At 37.0% G+C, this 26,727-nt stretch overlaps 3 protein-coding genes across 4 annotated transcripts; 2 read left to right on the top strand and 1 right to left on the bottom strand.

Annotated features, from left to right (window-relative positions):
* Positions 1-516: 516 nt before the first annotated feature.
* LOC126631686 (probable 2-oxoglutarate-dependent dioxygenase AOP1) lies at positions 517-25,406 on the bottom strand. Of its 2 annotated transcripts, none has more exons than XM_050301815.1 (4): positions 25,036-25,406; positions 24,536-24,854; positions 21,804-22,216; positions 517-720 (listed from the first exon to the last, which is right to left on the bottom strand). In XM_050301815.1, exons 1-3 carry the CDS (start codon positions 25,404-25,406, stop codon positions 21,929-21,931), a joined length of 978 nt encoding a protein of 325 aa, XP_050157772.1. In that variant the 3' UTR covers positions 517-720; positions 21,804-21,928. The 2 variants fall into 2 exon arrangements, with proteins under 2 accessions (XP_050157772.1, XP_050157773.1); XM_050301816.1 differs by having other exon boundaries at positions 517-619.
* Positions 5,976-11,665, top strand: LOC126631688 (uncharacterized). Its single transcript, XM_050301818.1, has 2 exons — positions 5,976-6,141; positions 10,977-11,665. Exons 1-2 carry the CDS (start codon positions 6,015-6,017, stop codon positions 11,396-11,398), a joined length of 549 nt encoding a protein of 182 aa, XP_050157775.1. The 5' UTR covers positions 5,976-6,014; the 3' UTR covers positions 11,399-11,665.
* Positions 13,118-21,462, top strand: LOC126631512 (uncharacterized). Its single transcript, XM_050301632.1, is given in 15 exon segments — positions 13,118-13,672; positions 13,798-13,930; positions 15,067-15,194; positions 15,302-15,347; positions 16,315-16,482; positions 16,484-16,528; positions 17,313-17,426; positions 17,428-17,817; positions 17,902-18,036; positions 18,159-18,499; positions 19,198-19,305; positions 19,878-20,013; positions 20,117-20,221; positions 20,486-20,910; positions 21,002-21,462. Coding segments are annotated over 14 exon segments (2,325 nt in total). The 5' UTR covers positions 13,118-13,397; the 3' UTR covers positions 20,687-20,910; positions 21,002-21,462.
* Positions 25,407-26,727: the final 1,321 nt, after the last annotated feature.

The following is a 26,727-nucleotide window of genomic DNA, read 5'->3' as shown; positions in this document are numbered from 1 at the left end:
ATTAATCTTGAACCGCAGTAGATATAATTGAATCCTTAAATTGAGGAAGGGATGAGATTCCATAAAAATAGTAATAAATTAATGAATATTATTGAGTGCATTGTTTTTACATAGAAATGGATTTAAAAGAATTTATAAAATACTTAAATTAAGAATATACCTGGAATATAAAGTTTAATTAAAAGTAAAAGCACTTTAATCAAAAGTTGAAAAGTAACAGATGTTTAATTTAGAACAATCTAAAATGAGGCATCTAATTCTAATTAATCCATGGTTGGTAACTAGAGTCGATAGGAGCGACAACTAACCCATGTTGACCGAATCCGAAAGGGGAGTAATTTTTGCACGCCCCTCTAAATTTTAGCTCCCAGTTCTCCTATTTGTTAAATCCAATGGTTAGAAACGAATAAAGGATGTGCGGGAGGTGAAAATGGCGTGCAAAAATCACTTTCCATACTAAATCGTTGTTATGTTGTGTCGACAGTTTGAGATAGGGGGAATGTGAGCACCATCTCCTTTGAAACAACAGGCTTTTGGATTGATTCCATTTGGAAACAACACAGCACAGCATAGCAAGAATCTAGCATACCAAAGTATAATTATTTGATACGAATACAACCTCGGTTCAACTCCGATAGACTTCGTATGGAAGTATTTATAGAGAACAAGATACAAGTCTTATTGAATAAGCAAAGGCTAAACCCACGAGAACAAGTGAATCTAAGTACATGAAACTTTCCATTATTATTTTCCTACACCCCCTTTCAAACTCATGCTTGTGGCGTCATGCTTCCCACAATAGTCCATGACCGAAAAATCAAATCCCACGGTGTGCATATTTTCATAATAATATTGAAGATATTCCACTAGGTCTATTGGCTTATACTGCATGGGGTGGTCCTCGTCCGTAAGCTCATTTGGTACATATATCACTCCTTTGTTCCAAAAGAATTGTCCGAACGAGTATCTTACCTTAGTTTCCTTCAAAACGACTTTGTGCATACAAGATTTTATTCTGTCGTTACTCCAAACCTAGGCCAAATAAACGACGCATGCAAACAACATCAATAAAATATAGTTATCAAAAGTTTAAGTTAGGTTGTTAAACACATTTCATCTGTCCCTTTGTTCTTGAAACTTACATTGCCTTACACTACAAGAAAAAAACATGTCAAAGGAAATGAATTTTTTTTTTCGACACACATAATGCATTCAAAAATAGTCCCAATGGCCGCTCGAATTGTACTTTATTTGGTAGGAAGGCTTGGCCCCGATCGTCTTAACGATAAACGATATTATCGTTGGAAATAGAATGGTTATTTTCGAGGGTATATATATTCATGTTGTCAGAATTTGGTTGACTATTTTTTTATGAGAAGTATGTCCTCCCGATAATGCCTTCATATTTTGTAAGGATTCGTTAGGAATTGGTCTTTATAGAGTCTTTTAAATTCTTTTTATTAATTTAGTCAATTTGTGCACTTATGATATTTTTTTCTTTATAAATAGACTTATCGGAGAATTTTTTATAGTCAATTGGAAGGAAGCTAAGAGGATTAAGATAGTTGTGTTCAACTTTCACGTTTTTTCATGAAGTCAAATATTCCAGTTCTGCAAATCAATCCCGTAAAAGTTACATTCTCGGTAAAATTGTGCAACTATGGGAGAATGAAGATTTGAAGGCTTTTCTAATTTTTCAAGTGTCGTGCCTTATATGCCTAGACATAGAGCTATAAGTTTCCTATTGTTCAGAATTCCACATAAATGAAGCTGGAATGACCCCAAATCTAGCATGAAAGATGGATCACATGTTCTCCCAAGTCAAGAAGAATTCTTTCTTAGTTTGTGTCCAATATCGTTTTGGATTTTGTTTTTCTAGGAGAGCTTTTACCAGACCTTTTAGTGTTTTTTTAGTATAAATATATGTCCTATGATCTCTCTACATGTCACCATACACACAAATTTGTCCAAAAGAGAAAGGGGTGCTTAGGAGCACATCACCGTTGTTATTTCGAGTACTATTTGTTCTTTTTCATGACTTATTGTTATTAATTTGACTATGTGTAACTAAACCCTCTTGCTAGGCAATGATGAAACCCTAATATGATAATCTAGTTTTCTCATTTTGCCTGTCTTACGATTGCCTTTTAATATGGGATTCTTAATCACCGTGCTTATTATCTTGACGCTTAGCTACCATCAAAATTATCAATTGAGTTACTTGATGTAAATTAGACTAAATATTATAGCTAATTTGAGGCTTGCTTCTTGTGGTTAAGGGTTGTAATTCTTTTAGGGTAAACACCATATTCCTAGGGTTTGCATGAATTTCAAGGTTTTGCATGGTTTTCAAGGTTTTCACAAAACATAATGAGTTTTTGAACGTTCATAATTGTACTAAATGCCATAGACAAGTTTTTCCTTAACTTTTTAGAGGGTCATGGTTCGAATTTTCATGTTATTGTGTGGAATTTTTATGTTATTTTGTGGAAGCTTATGTATTTAATAAAAATAAACTAAAAAGATGATGGAGACGAGTTTTGAACCCAAATCCTAGGCCGCTGTAAAGAAGCAGTAATACCACTTGCGCTAAGACTCAAGTTTGTAATATTCTACACATGCTACTATATATATATATATATATATATGTAAATGCATGCAAATTTGAAAAATCAGGGGCCCTTCTGATTTAGGGGCCCTGTGCGGTGGCACCTATTGCACCCCTTCAGGGCCGGCACTGGTTGTAGGTGTTAATCTGGACATTCTCTTTCTTTTGTGTCGATTGTTAGTTTTGAGTCCGTGTGTAATGGTTGCTTGGGGCACACGTTAACTCTGGTGGGGGATAATGTCTATGAAACTTCAACTACTTTCCAGCACTCAATTACCTTTCAGAGTTCAAATTTCAATTATGCAGATGCTGCATTCATGGTTATCTTCGCAAGACACGTTTGAAATTTGTTAGTAAATCTCTTAACAATTCCAAGTTTGATTCAAGCTTCATTCGTTCATTAAATGTTAATTTATCTTTGTTATTAGCCCAGCCCACACAAATAATGGAGAGATAGTGTGAAATTCCATCCCCGGAATTTCACTAATTATTACATATCTCGTATTTTAAAACTCATATATCGCGCTTATGTTAACTTTATTAGTTAATTTTAATTCCATTAATTTTAAGTTTAGTAATTGATTAGTTATCGAGTTGGAAAGTTCATAATCAATCTTTATCTTTTGTCGATATTTTGAGGTTACAACTACTATTTTTAAGTAGTCTCGAACCCACGAACGCATAGGTGAAAGCTGTTTGCGAGTCCGAATTATAACGATATAGTTACGGATGTTTGAAGTTGTGAACTATAGATTGTGAGAAGCATGGATTAAAGGTTAAGTTAAGTTAGTAGAGAAAAAAAAATGAGGAACCTGTTAGATTTTTAAAAAGGGAACTTTAACGAAAAGCACCTGGTACTGTTCACTTTAACGAAAAACCACATTTTTACACTAAAAAGTCAATCCTGATACTATTCACTTTACCCTTTATTTTGTCCTTATCATTAAAACTCAAAGTTTTCAAGCCCTTTTCATTAGTTTTCCTTTTTTAAAAAGGGGTATTAAAGACCCATTTGGAAAGAAAGGCACAGCACTTTCTTTCCCTCTAATTCGTGAAAACGTGAGGTCCACGGCCAAATTTCAAACCGGCCAATTTCAGGCTATTTCTTCCATTTCCCAGTTGATTTTCCTACCTCCTTCACTTGCAACTTGCTCAACTACCTTCCTCCTTCCCTTTCTACCAAAAATCAGGGGTTTTTAAGGTTTATTTCATGTAGAACTCCATAGGAGAACCCGGAGGTTCTCGATGATAAATTGTCATTCCAGAGAGTATCACCATTCACCATCACCCTTAATCAACTTCCCTTGGACCCAAGAACAAGACCCAACTAGTGGTTGGAGCGTTGGAACACCAAGGAAGCCGAATTTAAGGACACCCACCTTAGGGTTTCGTTGGGTGCGAGCCAATTTGAGGGTCTTCCTGGCCAAATTGGACTCGGCCACAGGTATAAAATTTACTCTACTTGTTGAAACCTTTATTCCTGTAAAATTTGAGAATTTTTGGAGAAAGTCAAATTTTCTGATGTGTGATATTCGATTTATAAAAATGTTGTTGGTTGGGTATTTTATCAATAAGCTCCGCCACTTGATTATTCTAGCGATTGATGATCTTATCATTGAATTGACACCACTTTTAGTATGCTATAGTAGATAATGTTTATGGACCTTAGGGACTTACAAGTGAAAATCTAGTGATTGGATATTATGGAATAAGTGACAGTAAGATCAAGGACCCTACCTTAAAATGACAGTTCGATTCCTTATTAAATGTTGTTGTGGGAAATATATAAGAGTTTTAAGTATGTGAATTATCGAAGGAAATCTAAATGTGGTCTGTACCTTGTTAGGCGGTGATAGAACGTGATGCCTTGACTCTCGTGTTTGAGTGCGTTAGTGTGGATCTCAGGTGAGTGGTTCTAATCTATGTATTATGGTTATTGCTTTGAAATCCTCTGTGCTAATAAACTTTGTGGTTATACTATGGATTCTTAAAATAGTTCTGATGCTAAATAATTGTTGCTAGTAACGTCGATATACTTATGAAACAGTAAGTGACTTGGATATTTGAACTATGATGGATTGTGTTTTGGGATATATATGTGATGGTTGATAAAAATGATGGATTGTGTTTTGGGATATATATGTGATGGATGATAAAAATGATGGATTGTGAAGGACCATTACCCTAGTGTCATGGGGTTAGGTGACACTAAGTCTGCACCATATAGCAATGGTCCTGGATGGTCCTACTTGGTTTATCCGCGTTAGGGGACCATACTATTTGTGGATCGCGATTGGTTAATCCGCGTTGGGCGATCCTTATAGCCTAGGTATGGCCATACACATTTAAAGGTGATCATGCTTGGTTAATCCGCATCGGGTGATCACCTTCCAATAGTTATAGGAGTGACTCTGCTTGGTTAATCCGCATTGGGGGGCCACTACCTATTTGGTTATTTTCTTAGGGGTGACTCTGCTTGGTAATCCGCAATGGGGGGTCACTACCTTCTTGGTTACTTTCTTAGGGGTGGCTTTGCTTGGTTGATCCGTTTTGGGGGGCCACTTCCTAATTGGTTATTTGCATAGGCTTTGGCCAAACGACGTCTCTCTAAATCTAGTTTTGAATATATATGTGAATGTGGCTTTGAGAACTCTGAGTTTTGATTTAGAAAACTCGTTGGATGTATGTGTGACCCCTTCGGAGGTTGCAAGGTTTGGTAGCGATTTCTTATAAATGATTTATATTCAAGGTTTATAATTGTGAATGGTGGTTAGTTTTATTATTAGTATCATATACTTGTATTATTTATCGCTCACACAAGCTTCGTAACTTATCCGGGTTGTTGTTTGCCCCGTGTACTATTTCGATGGTGTAGGCATTGATCTTACAGGTAACAAGTATGAGTAGCTTCTAGAGGTTCGTAGGTGGGGTAGCGGTACAGTTATCAGAGATTTGGAGTGCTAGGTTACCCCTATATCCTATCTTGTACTTTATTTTTTGGGACTTTTTTTTTAGCACCTCAATCTTGTTCTTAGTAAAGTAAAGATTATGCTTCTTTTTGGGTTGTTCATATTTGTAAATATTTTGTGGAGAACTTAGCCACCTTCATATTATTTTGGTGTATCAGTTAAAATATTTTTATTCCGTAACTTATATCGTATTCAACGGACGTTATTTTCCTTGTCACGTGTTGATTCTCGACATATGTTGGAACCGGGGCGTGACAGATAGGCCCACATTAGACTAAAAAATAAACAAAAAACCGGAGATAATCAAATTAAATATGAAGGGTATTATAGTCAAATTTCAGATTGAAGGTTTAGTATTTAAGTAAGGTTTAGCATACCGTATAATCCAACTAAAACAAAACAAAATAAAAAAGAACTTGTGCAACCGCAATCTCTCTATGACAAAAACCATGTACCGCCGAACCAAAGGCACATCGAAGGCGAAGGATAAGTCCAAGTCACTCGCCGGACAAGGATCCGAGAAGGGGAAGAACCCAATTCCAGCCCAATCGACGAAGCTCCGAGGTGAGATTCGGAGTCCTTTTGGTTTGCTTTTCAATTTTCGTTTTTAGGGTTTGTGAGGAGGAATATTATCTGTAATTTCCAATTTACAAAAGCATAACTGGCCTACGTATGCTCGTTGCAATCTGCATATATTTTATTATTTTAAGGGTTACAGAGCTTGAACTTAATTAGGGTTCTTGATGCCTTGTTCATAAAAATTCAAAATCCCTTCTTATGTTGAAAATATGTGTTTTATTTTATTTTATATATTTTATAAATTAATTCGTTTAATTATTAATAGCTAGATATTCTTTCCACATTCAATTAAGATACTTGATTGATCTGCCCGGTTACTGAGGATAATTTTCAACTGAATTTCGTAGCTAGCTAGATGATATTCTATTCACAATCAATCAATTATCGCAATTTAGTTTGATTTGGCCAGGGCGGTTACTTGTGTCGAAAGAATTTTCAACAAAACTTCGTAGTCGTAGGGGAGTGTTAATTTCCAGTAGCTATTTATTTTATACATATTTAACTTTGTTGTCCTAACAAATTAACCCAGAGTAGTAGCACGTAATTGAATGCGTAAACATGTAATTCACAATACCAAATTAACCACTAATATGAGGACGTCGTTGCTGCAATGAACTTAGAGTTCTTCTAGTCTCTTCACTCACTGTATACACCCTTTGTTGTTGGGTGTTTTCTGTATTTAATTTGGCTTCCTTTGCTTGCACATGTATTGGACTATCATGTCTGTGCATTGCCTATTAATTTGGATCGACGCTTTGCTTTGGTTTGATTTGCGTGCACTGGTGGTGTTCTCTTTGGGGGTGTGCGTGTATTTTTAATCAACAATTGTACATACACCTTGCCCTCAAGAAGGCAAGCTTCTTCATTTTCGAGTCCTCGTTGATCTTTCAAGTTTTGTGGATTTTCGGTTAAGTGATGGTTGTAGGCAGGGCCGGCCTTGAGATTTTAAGGCCCTATGCGAAAGTGAATTGGAGGCCCTAAAAGACACCAAGAATTTTATTTTTTTTATTTTTTTGTTCAAAAAAATAATTTTGGTTTTTAATTGAGTTTCTATAAATTCTAATAGCACAAACAAATTTAACAAATTAACAAGTGGAAAGGTGACACATTGTTTTTCCTTAACTTTTTAGAGGGTCATGGTTCAAATTCTCATGTTATTGTGTGGAATTTTTATATTATTTTGTGGAAGCTTATGTATTTAATAAAAATAAACTAAAAAGATGATGGAGACGAGTTTTGAACCCATATCCTAGGAGGCTGTAAAGAAGCAGTAATACCACTTGCGCTAAGACTCAAGTTTGTAATATTCTACACATGCTACTATATATATATGTGTGTGTGTGTGCAAATTTGAAAAATCAGGGGCCTTCTGATTTAGGGGCCCTGTGCGGTGGCACCTATTGCACCCCCTCATGGTCGGCACTGGTTGTAGGTGTTAATTTGGACGTTCTCTTTCTTTTGTGTCGATTGTTAGTTTTGAGTCCGTGTGTAATGGTTGCTTGGGGCACAAGTTAACTCTGGTGGGGGATAATGTCTATGAAACTTCAACTACTTTCCAGCACTCAATTACCTTTCAGAGTTCAAATTTCAATTATGCAGATGCTACATTCATGGTCATCTTCGCAAGACACATTTGAAATTTGTTAGTAAATCACGTAACAATTCCAAGTTGATTCAAGCTTCACTCGTTCGTTAAATGTTAATTTATCTTTGTTATTAGCCCAAACCACACAATTAATGGAGAGTTAGGGCCGCATTAGACTAAAAAGGAAACAAAAAAAAAAAACGGAGATAATCAAATTAAATATGAAGGGTATTATAGTCAAATTCCAGTTTGAAGGTTTAGTATTTAAGTAAGGTTTAGCATACCATATAATCCAACTAAAACAAAACAAAATAAAAAAGAACTCGTGCAACCGCAATCTCTCTCTAACAAAAACCATGTACCGCCGAACCAAAGCCACATCGAAGGCGCATGCTAAGTCCAAGTCCCTCGCCGGACAATGATCCGGGAAGGGGAAGAACCCAATTCCTGCCCAATCGACGAAGCTCCGAGGTGAGATTCGGAGTCCTTTTGGTTTGCTTTTCAATTTTCGTTTTTAGGGTTTGTGAGGAGGAATATTATCTGTAATTTCCAATTTACAAAAGCATAACTGGCCTACGTATGCTCGTTGCAATCTGCATATATTTTATTATTTTAAGGGTTACAGAGCTTGAACTTAATTAGGGTTCTTGATGCCTTGTTCATAAAAATTCAAAATCCCTTCTTATGTTGAAAATATGTGTTATATTTTATTTTATATATTTTATAAATTAATTCGTTTAATTATTAATAGCTAGATATTCTTTCCACAGTCAATTAAGATACTTGATTGATCTGCCCGTTTACTGAGGATAATTTTCAACCGAATTTCGTAGCTAGCTAGATGATATTCTATTCACAATCAATCAATTATCGCAATTTAGTTTGATTTGGCCAGGGCGGTTACTTGTGTCGAAAGAATTTTCAACAAAACTTCGTAGTCGTAGGGGAGTGTTAATTTCCAGTAGCTATTTATTTTATACATATTTAACTTTGTTGTCCTAACAAATTAACCCAGAGTAGTAGCACGTAATTGAATGCGTAAACATGTAATTCACAATACCAAATTAACCACTAATATGAGGACGTCGTTGCTGCAATGAACTTAGAGTTCTTCTAGTCTCTTCACTCACTGTATACACCCTTTGTTGTTGGGTGTTTTCTGTATTTAATTTGGCTTCCTTTGCTCGCACATGTATTGGATTATCATGTCTGTGCATTTCCTATTAATTTGGATCGACGCTTTGCTTTGGTTTGATTTGCATGCACTGGTGGTGTTTTCTTTGGGGGTGTGCGTGTATTTTTAATCAACAATTGTACTTACACCTTGCCCTCAAGAAGGCAAGCTTCTTCATTTTCGAGTCCTCGTTGATCTTTCAAGTTTTGTGGATTTTCGGTTAAGTGATGGTTGTAGGCAGGGCCGGCCTTTAGATTTTAGGGCCCTATGCGAAAGTGATTTGGAGGCCCTAAAAGACACCAAGAATTTTATTGTTTTATTTTTTTGTTCAAAAAAATAATTTTGGTTTTTAATTGAGTTTCTATAAATTCTAATAGCACAAACAAATTTAACAAATCGACAAGTGGAAAGGTGACACATTGTTTTTCCTTAACTTTTTAGAGGGTCATGGTTCAAATTCTCATGTTATTGTGTGGAATTTTTATATTATTTTGTGGAAGCTTATGTATTTAATAAAAATAAACTAAAAAGATGATGGAGACGAGTTTTGAACCCATATCCTAGGGGGCTATAAAGAAGCAGTAATACCACTTGCGCTAAGACTCAAGTTTGTAATATTCTACACATGCTACTATATATATGTGTGTGTGTGTGTGCAAATTTGAAAAATCAGGGGCCTTCTGATTTAGGGGCCCTGTGCGGTGGCACCTATTGCACCCCCTCAGAGTCGGCATTGGTTGTAGGTGTTAATTTGGACGTTCTCTTTCTTTTGTGTCGATTGTTAGTTTTGAGTCCGTGTGTAATGGTTGCTTGGGGCACAAGTTAACTCTGGTGGGGGATAATGTCTATGAAACTTCAACTACTTTCCAGCACTCAATTACCTTTCAGAGTTCAAATTTCAATTATGCAGATGCTACATTCATGGTCATCTTCGCAAGACACGTTTGAAATTTGTTAGTAAATCTCATAACAATTCCAAGTTGATTCAAGCTTCACTCGTTCGTTAAATGTTAATTTATCTTTGTTATTAGCCCAGCCCACACAATTAATGGAGAGTTAGGGCCGCATTAGACTAAAAAGGAAACAAAAAAAAAACGGAGATAATCAAATTAAATATGAAGGGTATTATAGTCAAATTCCAGTTTGAAGGTTTAGTATTTAAGTAAGGTTTAGCATACCATATAATCCAACTAAAACAAAACAAAATAAAAAAGAACTCGTGCAACCGCAATCTCTCTCTGACAAAAACCATGTACCGCCAAACCAAAGCCACATCGAAGGCGAAGGCTAAGTCCAAGTCCCTCGCCAGACAAGGATCCGGGAAGGGGAAGAACCCAATTCCAGCCCAATCGACGAAGCTCCGAGGTGAGATTCGGAGTCCTTTTGGTTTGCTTTTCAATTTTCGTTTTTAGGGTTTGTGAGGAGGAAGATTATCTGTAATTTCCAATTTACAAAAGCATAACTGGCCTACGTATGCTCGTTGCAATCTGCATATATTTTATTATTTTAAGGGTTACAGAGCTTGAACTTAATTAGGGTTCTTGATGCCTTGTTCATAAAAATTCAAAATCCGTTATGTTGAAAATATGTGTTTTTATTTTATTTTATATATTTTATAAATTAATTCGTTTAATTATTAATAGCTAGATATTCTTTCCACAGTCAATTAAGATACTTGATTGATCTGCCCGGTTACTGAGGATAATTTTCCACCGAATTTCGTAGCTAGCTAGATGATATTCTATTCACAATCAATCAATTATCGCAATTCAGTTTGATTTGGCCATGCCGGTTACTTATGTCGAAAGAATTTTCAACAAAACTTCGTAGTCGTAGGGGAGTGTTAATTTCCAGTAGCTATTTATTTTATACATATTTAACTTTGTTGTCCTAACAAATTAACCCAGAGTAATAGCACGTAATTGAGAGTGAAGCCGTAGTAGTAAGTATTTATAATGATTGAATGAGATCGAGAATATAAAGGAATTAAGAACCTGGATCCGGATGGCCTACTTAGCTTATCAATGCTAGTAATATCGGTACATTTTCCCAAACACGCAGAGAAGAAGAAAGAAAAAAAGGCGGCTGTTAAAGACTCTCCGACGATTCACCTCAAGAATGTAAAGGCTGCTGCAGACTCACTGGCTCAAATCCAACTAGAGGAGAAGAGTACTAGCCCAGCTTTGTTCAAGGAGGACAAAATTCCCAAATGCATAGTCGAGCCACGCATAGTTTCCGAATTGCCGTCTAGTTGTCCAATTTGCACTAAGTTGGGCCACGCTCCTGAACACTGTCCATGGAGGAGACGTCTCCCCTTCGGCGTAACTCAAGTTGGCAAGGGCTATGAAATATACGGGCAGCGTGTTAATATCCTTTGGTGTTCCTTTTGTAATGAGATTGGTCATCACAGGATCTCAGAATGCCCGGAGTGGAACAAAAAGAAGGAGGAAACTGATTCATGGGAAGAGTTCTTCGACAGTTAGGGTCCTCCTAGTCCTACCCTTTTGAGCAATGATATATCATCCTTCTGATTTATCATTCGTTTCAGCGCGCTATATTACATGTTCTTATGGATTTATGTCTGACTTGGAATACTTAAGCTAGATAGCTCAATCGTCGACATTCGTGGCTGGCAGATATACATGGTAGAGTTTTCTATGTTTAATATGGATTTGCTTTACTTGTACTTCTGCTTTTGGGATATCATTTTATGCAGTGCCTATTAATTTGGGTCGACCATTTTGCTTTGATTTGCATATGTGTTGGTGGTGTTATTAATTGATAATTGTCATAAGTGATTCTGAATAAAACTAATCATCAACAAAAAACGGTGTTTGTGATACCGTCAGTCTCTTTATGCTTAGAAAATTGTGACGATAATACATTGCCGGAGGGATCTTGTCGAGTTGCTGAGCTCTTAGTCTTGCTTCCTTGGCCATGCGCTTCTCACTGTTTATGTGCTGACCTAAGCTTTTCTCAGTTGTTTCACTAAGCTGGCGCAGGGTGCTACATTCCTCTCTGGGTTCGTTTTCAACCCAAATGTAGGCAGCTCACCAGCACCCACTGTCGATGGGGTTTTCCGCTCGACTCCAGAAGTGTTTGCGTTAGGTTTTTCCTGCAACAGATATATTTATACACAGTATATCGCTGCTGAGAGGTCGCACTTGGTGCGATGGCAAGTGCCTTCGCCCATGAGCGGTAGGTCTCAGGTTCGAGACTTGGGAGCAGCCTCTCCATAAAATGGGGGTAAGGCTAGCCGACATTCACCTCTCCTAGACCCTGCGTAAAGCGGGAGCTTGTGCATTGGGTACGACCTTTATATCGCTGCTGCATAACTCAGCCAATGAATTAATCGGACATCAATGGTATCTGTGAAGGCTCAAGCACTCGGGAATCTTGTTTCCCAAGTAATTACGTATTAAGGGACGGCATATCTCGCACAAGACCACTATAAGGGACTGGTGCAAATGCACAGGGTCCTCCAGGAGAGCCCACAAATGAAAAAATCAATTTCAAACGATCCAGCAGAGCTACATATTGATTTACATAATCCATGCTTCTGGTCGTAATTACAAAATTTTGTGAATCGATAAAAAATTTTGAGGCAAAATTACCATCAAGTTGGTTTAAAAATCTATTAAAACTGATTACGTAGCATAAATATAACTTTGTTTTTGTGAAGTACCTGGGGTAACAAGTCATACTTTATATTTTGCAATCTCATTTTACTGTTGTTTTTGTGCCACATGTCCAAAGAAAAATTCTTAGATTCTTAATTTTCTTATTTTGAGAATATTTTGAATTCGAAACACTGACTATTATTAATTTTTGAGTCAAATTGTACTTATTAGGCACACATCTAAGCAACAATAGATTTTAGTAGTGACGAATTCAGGTTTTGAATTTAACGGGTCTCAATGTTAATTGTCTAATTTTTTCAAAGAAATAGAGCATGAAGTGTGCAAAACAATTTCAATTTCTTTCTTGAGGCATTTCATTGAACACTTGATGTGTTTGTTGTCGTCAACCAAACCATGTTACACATATGTCAATATATATCAACATATGCCGAAATAATCTAATAAGTATTATTAAGAGTCTGTCGAATGTTCTCAATATAACTTGCTGAACGAGCAAGAACAACAGACATTACATCAAATAGTTAGTGATAGAAAAAGAAGGCATACCAAACCAACATTAGAAGGCCGCTCTTAATTTGAAGTGTCCTGGGACAACCTACTTGTCTGTCCAGCGTGTCCCCACAGCGTATAAAAAGCCTTCACTCCAAAGCAAAGCGGCGGCGGCAGCAGCAGAGAGTCCCTCCCCACAAAACCTTAATAAAAAACCCTCGCACTACAACAAAAGGCAACGCCTCCATTTCCCTTTCGCTGGAAACTTGCCCCACCCGAAACGGCGTCGCACGAACGATACCAGAAACCCTAGATATACAGACAGAGCGAGAGAGAGACTAGAGCAGACGACATGTCGCAGTCACTAGAGCTCTTGCTGATACAATTCCTGATGCCGGACAACGACGCCCGGCGGCAGGCGGAGGACCAGATAAAGCGGTTGGCCAAGGACCCTCAGGTGGTTCCCGCGCTCGTATAGCACCTCCGCACCGCCAAGACGCCGAACGTGAGGCAATTGGCAGCAGTGCTTCTGAGGAAGAAGATCACTGGACACTGGGCCAAGCTCTCACCCCAGATTAAACACCTCGTTAAGCAGTCCCTCATTGAGAGCATCACAATGGAGCACAGGTCTGAATTTATCTCGATTGGATTGTTTTTTATTTGGGGTGATGCTTAATTGCTTGAGCTCCTGTGTGATTTATTTGCTTTGTATTTGAATTGGTTTGCTTATTGATTTCGTGGTGTTTATGCAGTCCGCCGGTGAGGCGAGCCAGTGCCAATGTGGTTAGTGTCGTCGCAAAATATGCAGTCCCAGCTGGAGAATGGCCGGATTTGTTGCCCTTTCTGTTTCAATGTAGTCAGAGTGCACAGGAAGAACATAGAGAGGTAATTTCCGTTGTGTTCTGAAGGAAGCCCGTTTATTTTTCCTTGTTGCGCTCCCTATATCGTTCCCCATGTTAGCTGCATTGCCCTCTATATTTAATCCTGAAAGTTCGTGAATACTTATGACATTACTCACAAGAGGAGTTGTAATGTTTGTTAAGCCAAAACCTTTGGTGCATTATTTGCAAAATTGAATACTTGTGACTTTACGGGGTTGGGTTTTTTTGGCTGTTTTATGGGTAATATGGACGGAAAGAAGTAGCAGAGAGGAGTTATGGGAGAAAATTTGTTTATTGTCTTCGGGATTTTAAAGCTGTTTTTTTTTTCTTTCCAATTTATGGCACGGAATATTGGGTGGTCAAGCATCAACACGGGCAAAAAATGAGTGTAACAAAGATGAGAATGCTTCGGTGGATGTGTGGACACACGTTAAAGGACAAGATTAAGAACGAGGATATCCAAGGTAAAGTAGGACTTGATATAATAGAAGATGAGATGAGAGAAAATCGGTTAAGGTGATTTGGACATGTGAATCGAAGACCTATAAATGCTCCGGTTAGAATTTGTGATTATGAGACAGAGGTTTAGCTGCTGAGGGCAAAATGGGTAGAGGAAGACCTAGGAAGACTTAGAAAGAGACTCTAAGAAAAGATATGGAGTACTTGGAGCTAACGGAAGACTTGGCGCAAAATCGACCGCAGTGGTGTTCTAGGATTTATACAACTGACCCCACTTAGTGGGATAAGGCTTTATGGAGTTTTCGTAGCTGCTTTTTAGGGGGATTTCTTCTGTTGTTACACTGATTGTTCTTTTTTTGGCTTTGTTTTTACTTTGTGAACATCTTGTTCACTTTTGTAATTTCATCATCATTTGCAATGAAATTTCATTTCTTTCTCAAAAGTAAAAAAATAAAAAGTGGCAAAAGGATTTTCTAGGAAAATTCTTGAAGCATGTTCAACCAAACTCTTTTGTTGGCGAGACTGTATTCTACAAAATATTGTTTACCGGAGACAAAATTTGTTTTTGGAATTGGGCATTCCACATCATTCAATAGTTAATGCACAATCTTGTTCATGCTGTTATGTAGTTCATATTCAATATACTGATTTATATGGTTGGTTTTGCTTTGTTGGAATAAGGTGGCATTGATCCTGTTCAGCTCTTTGACTGAAACAATAGGGAATACGTTTCGGCCACATTTCGCAGATTTGCAAGCTCAATGCCTGCAGGATGAGACAAGCAACTGTGTCAGAGTTGCTGCGCTCAAGTAATGCTTAGTATTTATCCATTCATAGTTTTGATATTTTATGCTTCTTTTGCTAACAAGTGATTAGCTTGTATTTTCTTAATTGAATCTTTTAATTATTGTGCCAGGGCCGTAGGGTCTTTTCTGGAATTCACTCATGATGGGGTTGAAGTGGTGAGTTTGTATTTATATAAAAAATGATATAAAAAATGAAACTAAAGTATCATTAATAAATTCTTTTATTAGCAATATGTTCTTCAATATTCTGTTTTATCCTTAATACTTGGGTAAGTTGGATAACCTAAAATGATGTTGAAGATGAAAATTTCCCATAAATTACTATGTGTTTACTATTCAGAATGATAGCACAATGCATTCTATTTAAAGAATGAAAGAAAAGGAAATTCAAGCACAAAGACCACTCAACAGATGAGCCTTTTGAAATATAAAGTAAAGCAACTATTGTATTATTTATAAGGTTCCATCACCGTAACAACAAGAGTTTCTATTTCTTGGTTGAGAAAAATGAACAAATAAATTCAGTCTTCTCTTGGTATGATGGAACATGCTCTTGATTGGTTGTGGTAAGAAAAATTTTGGTTTAGCGCATATATTCATTTCTCTTACATTACACTCAACTGTTATGTATTTGACAGACACATCAGACCTATGGTTATTTTTCCTTTTATGTATTTTTTTTTCTACTGCATATGATCATATATATTCATTGGCTGTTACATCTTTAAACATACCTAATGCTTCAATTTCATGGGATCTGATCATGGCTTGCTATGTGCTCTATGGTTGATGAAAAATAGCATTTCAGAATAAAATTTTCACAAGAGAAAATTACTCTCTCATCAAAACCACAGGTGATAGTCAATTGTAAATTGGATTAATTTGAACACCAAGCAGTGACCACGCTAATCAAAGTTCTGAAATATACCAACATAAGAGCCCAAGTCTAATTGACCGAATATGACAATCTTATTACTTTGGCATTGTATTCCAAGTAATCTGATGTCAAGCATGCCAAACAGGCATTTCGTTTTTAGTGTTATTTTACATTTCTCCCAAATTTCTTACGTTGTAACTAATTAGTTTATTTTTGTTGGCATTTATCTTATTCATACCAATCTAGGTGAAATTTCGGGAATTCATACCTAGCATCTTAAATGTATCAAGACAATGCCTTGCAGCTGGCGAGGAGGATGTTGCTATTATTGCTTTTGAAATTTTTGATGAGTTGATTGAATCTCCAGCACCTCTTCTTGGTGAATCTGTTAAATCCATTGTGCAATTCTCTCTTTGAAGTTTTTTCAACTCAAAGTTTAGAATCTAATACACATCATCAGGTTAGTATATACGGTCAAAAGTTTCCTCGCCTTTTCTCTATGAGCTCCTAGTCTTTGGTTGGGCTGATAAGTTTGGGACTGGACCTAACAGTTCTTGTTTGAGACTCAATTTTTTTGCCACTTTATATTTTGGCCTTCAAGATACAAAAAAGAAATACGGAGACAACTAAAAACCATAGTAGCTCCCACCCGCTTACTATTTCTCTTTCTCTCTCTTTCCCCTCTCTCTGCAAACCGCGCAACTCTGCCCCTCACATATGATGCTAACCAGCTCTTGCAGATCCAGTTTACTGGATTTTGTGCTCTCTCTGTTGCTTGGGGTGCTTATTCCTGTCAGCTCTATCAGTTGTATGTGGGGATCTGTAGCATTGTATTGTGATTTTGGGTTGTTGCAGCCTAGGGTTTTGACCCGCGATCTGGGGGCCGGGCTGGTCGGATTTGATAGTTGCATACAGAGAGGGTAGGAGAGAAGAGGGAAATGAAGAGAGAAAGAGAGAGAGAGGAGGGGGCAATTTTCCGGCAGCACAGCTGTTACAGACACTGACGGAAGGTGGAGCTGCTGTGGCTTTTGTGCTTCTCAGTTTTTCTTTTTTAAATTTTAAACGAGTGAAAAATGGAAAGGTGAAGTGGCAAAAAAGAAAAAAATGAAAAACAAACTTGGGTCCATCGGTAAACTGTTGGGTCCCAATAAGCTTGCCTGTAAGTTAACTTATCTGCTTTGTAATAAACAAAGGCTCTCTGTCTGTGAATACTCCTCATATTTGTTCTTCTTGTTGCTTCTCAGGCAATTCAGATAGTTTCATGGCTAGCAAAGTATAAATCCAATTCCCTCAAAAAGCATAAGCTGGTCATCCCTATTCTGCAAGTTATGTGCCCATTGCTTGCAGAATCAAATGATTGAAGATAAGGATGATGATCTTGCTCCAGATCGAGCTGCTGCAGAAGTTATTGATACTATGGCTTTGAACATACCAAAGCATGTTTTCCACCCTGTCTTTGAATTTTCTTCTTTAAGCAGTAAAAATGCAAATCCAAAATATCGGGAAGCATCTGTTACCGCTTTAGGTGTAATTTCAGAGGGTTGTTTGGAGATGATAAAAGATAAGTTGGATCCAGTTCTTCATATTGTCTTAGGCGCTCTGAGAGATCCTGAGGAAATGGTTAGGGGGGCTGCATCATTTACATTGGGTCAGTTTGCAGAGCATTTGCAGCCGGAAATTGTTTCCCACTATCAAAGTGTACTTCCTTGCATTTTGAATGCCCTTGAGGATGCATCTGACGAAGTGAAGGTATGTTTGGTAGAAGGAAATTAGAAGATTGGTATAGTTTATTCATATGTATTTGATAATGACTAAAACAATCTTTATGTGCAGGAGAAGTCATATTATGCTTTGGCAGCATTTTGTGACAACATGGGTGAGGAAATTCTTCCATTCCTTGATCCGTTGATGGGAAAACTACTGGGGGCCCTCCATAATAGCCCTCGTAATTTACAGGAGACATGCATGATATGGTGGTCTTCTTTGACCTAAAGATTTAAAGTAAATTAATTATATAAATGTGTGTGTATATATATATATATTCAGTGAATGGTTTGGTTTTAAATTTATTGATTTGCATCATTTTGCAGTCTGCGATTGGTTCGGTGGCATCTGCGGCAGAACAGGCATTCGTTCCGTATGCTGAAAGGGTTTTAGAGTTGATGAAAAGTTTCTTGGTGCTTAGTAATGATGAGGATCTTCGTTCACGAGCAAGAGCTACTGAATTAGTTGGAATTGTTGCAATGTATGTGGGGAGGCCCTTTTGGTTTCATTATGCAGTGTCACTACAGATGGAACTATTGAGTGGGAAGGCCCTTTTGGTTTCATTAGAACATGTCTCGGCTTTTTCAACATGTTGGAGGCTTGTGAGAAGACATTATTTTTTATCTATCACCAAAGACTCGAGGGATCAAATTTTGGCAGATTTGTAGTTGAAAACATTCCGTAAGTTCATATATGGCTTTATTTAATTTATACATAGAAAAGGCGGTTTATTTATTTATGTATTTATCTCGTTGAACTTTGATGTGGTTTTAGGATTGGGTATGAAAAGGTGGAGCAAAATGGGTATCGTGTGGCTTTGTTGCAAGGAAACTTTTGTCTGCATCAGGAAGCAGAAGATGTTGATACACTTTTTGACTCTGCTAATTTAGTTACTGAACGTCCAGACTTTAGTACTGACGAGTTTCATTTGAAAAGTTTTACACTTAATATGACAAAGTTGAAGAGAAACAAGAGAAAGAGAAAGGGAAATTTTGTGGGATTTGAGTCAGCCAAGTTCTCATACTACGAACTCGCAACGTTCGAAGACTACAAATTGATTTATATAGGAAGGCCCACGGAAGACTTTTTGAAATCTTTGAAAGAAACGATCACACTTTTTAAAGGGGAGAATCCTCATGATAATCATGTTTAACGGTAAAATAATTTGCTTTGCTTGTACTGGTGGATGTTTTCTATGATAGTTTCTTTCAAAGATTTCAAAAAGTCTTCCGTGGGCCTTCCTATATAAATCACTTCGTAGTCTTCGAACATTGCGACTTCGTAGTATGAGAACTTGGCTGACTCAAATCCCACAAAATTCCCCTCTCTCTTTCTCTTGTTACTCTTCAACTTTGTCATATTAAGTGTAAAACTTTTCAAAAGAAACGCGTCAGTACTAAAGTCTGGACGTTCAGTAACTAAATTAGGAGAGTCAAAAAGTGTATCAACATCTTCTGCTTCCTTCAAGGTCAAGTGATGCAGACAAAAGTTTCCTTGCAGCAAAGCCTTGCCACACGATGTCCGTTTTGCTCCACCTTTTCATACCCAATCCTAAAACCACATAAAAGTTTAACGAGATAAATAAATAAACCGCCTTTTCTATGTATAAATTAAATAAAGACATATGAACTTACGGAATGTTTTCAACTACAAATCTGCCAAAATTTGATCCCTCGAGTCTTTGGTGATAGATAAAAAATAATTTCTTCTCATGAGCCTCCAACATGTTGAAAAAGTCGAGACATGTTCTAATGAAACCAAAAGGGCATTCCCGGTCAATAGTTCCATCTGTAGTGACACTGCATACTGAAAAACAATAACAATCTTTGAATATCCTTTTTTTATGTTATGATTTTTAGTGTCTTTTCCTTGTTCCTGATTTTTTTTTCTTCGGAATTTTCATGATCCTCTGATTCGTGTGCTGAGTTCAGGTATTACAAGATTTGTGATGAATCATCTTTATAATTATGTTGTTTGTAGAAGTTAGTTTGGCATTGAAATCTAGAATGTGCCTTCCACTAGCGTGTTCTTTAATCAATTCCCAGATACTATGGTGACATATTGCGTGGACTTTACCCACTATTTGGGGAATCTGAGCCAGATGATGCTGTCAGGGATAACGCAGCTGGTGCAGTGGCAAGAATGATAATGGTGCACCCTGAATCTATCCCATTGAATCAGGTAAGTGTCCTGATGACATTTTCTGGCTTAGTATTATCATTTTTCCATCATTTTGGTTTTGTTTTGGTGAGCTTAAGTATATATCTCCTTGTTAAATTTGCAGGTACTTCCTGTTTTCTTGAAGGTTCTTCCACTAAAAGAAGATCGTGAAGAGTCCATGACGGTGTATAGTTGCGTCTCTACTCTTGTTTTATCATCTAATGCCCAGGTTAGTTCACAGCTCCATGATTTCAGTCTGAAACTTGTGTAGATTAAAATGATAAGATATGTATCATTTATACACACACACACACACATTTATAATATATGTGTACGTATATCATACAAACTATGTGGGATCCCTATTTGGAAGCTCCCTGTGTATCGGGTAATCCTAGAAGGTGAACTTACTTGGTCTTTTCTGTTTTTCTTGTTTTCTTATCCTTTTTCTTTACGGAGTTGACCATACCCACTCATTCTATTTTCCAAGCAGATCCTTTTTCTAGTCCCAGATTTGGTTAATGTATTTGCTCAAGTTGTGGCATCACCAGTTGAAACTCCTGAAGTAAAAGCACAAATCGGAAGAGCTTTTGCTCACCTGATTTCACTCTATGGCCAACAAATGCAGCCCCTTTTGAGTAACCTCTCCCCTGCTTATGCAAATGCCCTAGCCGCATTTGTCCCGAAAAGCTGATTCGGGGTGAGCCAGTGACTTGCCTTCTCGATGCATTTGCTCCAGGAAGCTGTTCGATTGAGCCTGTGGATTGTGATTCCTCACCAATAGTTTCTACCCGCCTTTCTTGCTGAGATTCTTTTCCAATTCAAAGACCGTGGTGTGTTGTTCCCATGTTTTATAGATGGGTTGGCTGAAATCTTGGAGGAGGACATCGTTCTATAAGCTAATGCCTGCGACCTAGGGTGAGAAAAGTAGCAAATGCCCTAAGAGGCTTTGAAGCCTAATTTGCAAATTGCATTAACCTTCTATACGTGTTTTTGTTCATTCTTACAGGTGATCCTCCTCCTATTACCACCTCCATTTTTCAAGGCTGGTGATACTGCTTTTTCTTCTTCTTCCTTATTTTCCTGTGGTATCTTTTTCCCCCCGAATCTTCTTTCCATTCTCCGGTCGGCGTTGAGCGTTCGTGTGCATTCTTTGATACTTTTATGTGCGTGATTTTATTATTTGTTTGAGTATCATGGTTGTCCGCTGTCAGGTTTCCATTGGTTTGAAAATTTCGCCTTTCCCCTCACAGAATTAGTGAAGATGATGCATACCCATAGTATATTAACGCAGCGTTGTCTATAAGTTATTGCTTGCAGAATCAAATTGCCAACGGTAAAATTGGCGCTTTCGATTTTCGGCAGTCATAGTAACAAGGTTACTTTTGTGTTATTTAAGAAATGTGTTTTGCTATGTACTAATTTTCAGTTGGGACTTGAGTATGGTTAATTTATGTTTTTCCATGGTTAGTAACTAGAGTCGATAGGAGCGACAACTAAGCCATGTTGACGGAATCCGAAAGGGGAGTAATTTTTGCACGCCCCTCTAAATTTTAGCTCCCGGCTCTCCTATTTGTTCAACCCAATGGTTAGAAACAAATAAAGGATGTGCGAGAATTGAAAACGGCGTGCAAAAATCACTTTCCATACTAAATCGTTGTTATGTTGTGTAGACAGTTTGAGATAGAGGGAATGTGAGCACCATCTCCTTTGAAACAACAGGCTTTTGGATTGATTCCATTTGGAAACAACACAGCACAGCATAACAAGAATCATGCATACAAAGTATAATTATTTGATACGAATACAACCTCGGTTCAACTCCGATAAACTTTGTATGGATGTATTTATGGAGAACAAGATACACATCTTATTGAATAAGCAAAGGCTAAACTCACAAGAACAAGTGAAACCAAGTACGTGAAATTTTCCGTTATTATTTTCCAACACCACCTTTCAAACTCATGTTTGTGGCGTCATGCTTCCCACAATAGTCCTTGACCGAAAAATCAAATCCCACGGTGGACATATTTTCATAATAATATTGAAGATATTCCACTAGGTCTATTGGCTTATACTGCATGGGGTGGTCCTCGTCCGTAAGCTCATTTGGTACATACATCACTCCTTTGTTCCAAAAGAATTGTCCAAACGAGTATCTTACCTTATTTTCCTTCAAAACGACTCTGTGCATACAAGATTTTATTCTGTCGTTACTCCAAACCTAGGCCAAATAAACGACGCATGCAAACAACATCAATAAAATATAGTTATCAAAAGTTTAAGTTAGGTTGTTAAACACATTTCATCTGTCCCTTTGTTCTTGAAACTTACATTGCCTTACACTACAAGAAAAAAACATGTCAAATGAAATGAATTGTTTTTTCGACACACATAATGCATTCAAAAATAGTCCCAATGGCCGCTTGAATTGTACTTTATTTGGTAGGAAGGCTTGGCCCTGATCGTCTTAACAATAAACGATATTGTCGTTGGAAATAGAATGGTTATTTTCGAGGGTATGTATATTCATGCTGTCGGAATTTGGTTAACTATTTTTTTATGAGAAGTATGTCCTCCCGATAATGCCTTCATATTTTTTAAGGATTCGTTAGGAATTTGCCTTTATAGTCTTTTTAATTCTTTTTATTAATTTAGTCAATTTGTGAACTTATGATATTTTTTTTTTCATAAATAGACTTTTCGGAGATTTTTTTATAGTCAATTGGAAGGAAGCTTAAGAGGATTAAGATAGTTGTGTTCAACTTTCACGTTTTTTCATGAAGTCAAACATTCCAGTTCTGCAAATCAATCCCGTAAAAGTTACATTCTCGTTAAAATTGTGCAACTATGGGAGAATGAAGATTTGAAGGTTTTTCCAATTTTTTCAAGTGTTTTGCCTTATATGCTAGACATAGAGCTATAAGTTTCCTATTTTTCAGAATTCTACATAACTGAAGGTGGAATGACCCGAAATTTAACATGAAAGATGGATCACATGTTCTCCAAGTCAAGAAGAATTGTTTCTTAGTTTGTGTCCAATATCGTTTTGGATTTTGTTTTTCTAGGAGAGTTTTTACCAGACCTTTTAGTGTTTTTTTAGTATAAATATATGTCCTATGATCTCTCTACATGTCACCATACACACAAATTTGTCAAAAAGAGAAAGGAGTGCTTAGGAGCACATCACCGTTGTTATTTCGTGTACTATTTGTTCTTTTTCATGACTTATTGTTATTATTTTGACCATGTGTAACTAAACACCCTTGCTGGGCAATGATGAAACCCTAATAAGATGATCTAGTTTTCTTATTTTGCCTATCTTACGATTGCCCTTTAATATGGGATTCTTAATCACCGTGCTTATTATCTTGACTCTTAGCTACCATCAAGATTCTTAATTGAGTTACTTGATGTAAATTAGACTAAATACTATAGCTAATTTAAGGCTTGCTTCTTGTGGTTAAGGGTTGTAATTCTTTTAGGGTAAACACCGTATTCCTAGTGTTTGCATGGTTTTCAAGATTTTCACAAAACGTAATGAGTTTTTGTACGTTCATAATTGTACTAAATGCCATAGACAAGTTGCATGTGGAGATATACGGGTGAGCCTAAATACCATATTGGTAGTTTATGCGTAAGGAAAACTATTCAACAACATCAATTGAATTAATCAACGGATAGGTAATATAGAAGCTAGGTTGGATTACTAGTGGTGGATTTGATGTCCTAGTGCCTTCGTATCTTAATTTTCAAAATTCATCATTGTCTTGGTTTAGTTTATCTTTTAGTTTCTCTTGTTAATTTTAGTTTTAATCAATCCTTAAATTCAATTCGTTTGTATAATTAAGTTTGGCGTAATTATTGGTTTAAATGGTTTTAAGGCAATTCCTGCAAAATTGACCTCGTACTTGCATATCTATACTACTATTGAGTCGTGTGCTTGCGAGTTAATATTGGTTTAAGTTAATCTATTATTAGGTTAGTTTGAATATACATCAATGATTAATCACATTTTTAGAGAAGCCACATAACCGCTTATTGTTTTGCTAATTTGGCACATACATTGCTAACTTCCGTCATGTAATAGTTCTTAGGTTATATATAAACTTCTGTTATCCCTCAAATAAAGCTTATTTGATTGACATCTTGTGATGACCATTTCATAACTTTCTTTTAACAATCTGAATCATTTATATTTTAATTCATTATTCATAGATTATCCTTTCCAAAAAAAGTAAAAAAAAACGAGGCAAATCTAAAACAATTAAGAGATCCAATTGTAGTCAAGAAAAAGACGAATATAGTTCTTCAAAGGAAAAACTAAAATGACTATCATTTAATCCAACAATCATATGATTTTGGATTTGGGTAATTTTTGAGAAGAATATATTTGAGAGAAGACCTTAATGATAGATGGTTAAATTGTTGAAACACATTGAGAACTGAGCCCTACAAAAAGGATGCCTGAACGACATATCCATGAAGAGAGAGCTAAAATCCATGAAACTAAAGCAAGATTAATGAAAGGGTGTTGACGCACCTGAAGTCCATCACCTGCTAGGAATAATAATGATGAAGGCAGAGGATCATAACCAATCCACTCGTTATCTTTTGTGCTTATCTCAACACCATACGATTCTTGATGGAGTATGGTAGTAAAACACTTGTCTGTATGATTGTGTAGAACAGTTTCAGTTTCATTTGTCTTGGGTTCATCATATTTTATAAGTAGGGTAATGGGCATGGTCGATTGGATGTGATCATCGTGGTATTTCTCTACCTTGTAGTTTTCAAATACCATTTTTGTCACAACTTGATTTAATTCTGTCATCACTTTTGAATACAGATCAGCACTCTCACTGCCCAAGATATAAAGAACAAATTATTATTATTAGGAAGAACAAGTATAACCGTTTAAGGACAGATTCGCATTAGCTTGTTGATAAAGAAATCAAAAGTGTTGATAACAAAACATATAGCAGTAAGTATCAAGATGTAGAAAAAACTGCTAAAACTATTGAAATGTGCAGTAATTTATACCGAAACTGGTCATTTCCTTCCGGCCAAAGTTGACGTGTGACGTTCTTTATTTTTTCAGTGCTTGAACGAAATGACATGGATTCACGGGTAGGCAGCCTTACGTAACCCTCAACTAGAGGTTTATCCTGAGGAAATTGTGCTTTAATTTCGTCGGGGAAATCAAACAACTCGTTGAATGTCCCAAACATGGTGTCATTAAGCTCCCGGGAAACTTTGTTGGGAAGGACTGCCAGGAAACAGGCAAACTCTTCGAGAGCATTACAAACGTCTCTGCGTACTGAGAGCCAAGAACTTGTCCCTGACTTCCAGCAATCCTCTTGGGAGAAATCTACTACTGGAATTTTGGTCGCTGTTTGGGTCCTGGAAGCCATCTTTTTCTTCTCACCAGCTAGCTAACTGATAGGTTTTGAGGCTCTACTCTTAATGATATATATATATATATATATATATATATATATATATATATATATTGAACGGCAAGCTGTATGTTACTCTCAACCAATCCAAATTATATCTGTACGTAGAGTAAAACATGTAAATCTTTTTTCTCTTGTGTTGCACGCCAACTGACATAACCCTTCTATTTCTCTCCAATAATTCATCCAATTCAAAAACCCCCACCAACCCTACTATAAAAAAATGATGAAAAGTAGCCACTGTGAAAACAAGCAATTAATTATCAGATAACGGTTAGGGTGTTGGTTCATCGATCACCGTCATCTGCGTGTTGTTTTCTTCAGCACTATACGTACACTACTTTTAGAGTCCAAAATGGCGTGAGTGGCGGAGCCAATATATGGGAATCTGGGGGGGCTTTGAATTTTTATATGAACCCTGTAGTTTTTATAATAGGGAGACCACTATATTCTCAGACCCACTCTATTTGGCAGGAGAAGAACGAATCTTGTTCAGCACACCGGGCGAGGATCAAATGATATTTAAAGATTACAAATATTTTTTCCCATCTGCCTCACCCACCCACCCCCACCCGACACAACACCTCTCCATTTCAGAAACCCTCCTCACTGACCCTTAAACATGCAGTTATCAGATGACGATACTGGTGTTGAACAAAGGGCGTGAACTTCAAATCTTTCACCATCATGGCATCATCTGCATGTGTGTGACAATGGATTAGATCCCAACAACTTATTGCCACTTCCGGACCAAAATATTGAATCTGTGCCATGTAGATTATTTAGGAAGATTGAATATTCTTGTGCTTATAGATATGAACTTTGATTTCATCTTCAAAGCTCACACTGCTTTACACACACACACACACATTTATAATATATGTGTACGGAATCATACAAACTATGTGGGATCCCTCTATGGAAGCTCCCTGTGTATCGGGTAATCCTAGAAGGTGAACTTACTTGGTCTTTTCTGTTTTTCTTGTTTTCTTATCCATTTTCTTTATGGAGGTGACCATAGTTTTCTTACCGATTCATTCTATTTTCCAAGCAGATCCTTTTTCTAGTCCCAGATTTGGTTAATGTATTTGCTCAAGTTGTGCCATCACCAGTTGAAACTCCTGAAGTAAAAGCACAAATCGGAAGAGCTTTTGCTCACCTGATTTCACTCTATGGCCAACAGATGCAGCGCCTTTTGAGTAACCTCTCCCCTGCTTATGCAAATGCCCTAGCCGCATTTGTCCCGAAAAGCTGATTCAGGATGAGCCTGTGACTT

This window comes from Malus sylvestris, chromosome 8 (genome assembly GCF_916048215.2).
Source record: "Malus sylvestris chromosome 8, drMalSylv7.2, whole genome shotgun sequence".
NCBI lineage: Eukaryota > Viridiplantae > Streptophyta > Magnoliopsida > Rosales > Rosaceae > Malus > Malus sylvestris.
This window is presented reverse-complemented; position numbering and strand designations above follow the sequence as displayed.

Coding starts and splice junctions, on each gene's coding strand:
- LOC126631688 (XM_050301818.1), top strand. CDS start 6,015: ATGACAAAAACCATGTACCGCCGAACCAAAGGCACATCGAAGGCGAAG. Junction 6,142..10,976: donor CCAATCGACGAAGCTCCGAG/GTGAGATTCGGA, acceptor CCAAACACGCAG/AGAAGAAGAAAGAAAAAAAG.
- LOC126631686 (XM_050301815.1), bottom strand. CDS start 25,406: ATGGCTTCCAGGACCCAAACAGCGACCAAAATTCCAGTAGTAGATTTC. Junction 24,855..25,035: donor GAAGGAAATGACCAGTTTCG/GTATAAATTACT, acceptor TATCTTGGGCAG/TGAGAGTGCTGATCTGTATT. Junction 22,217..24,535: donor TAGCAGGTGATGGACTTCAG/GTGCGTCAACAC, acceptor TATTTGGCCTAG/GTTTGGAGTAACGACAGAAT.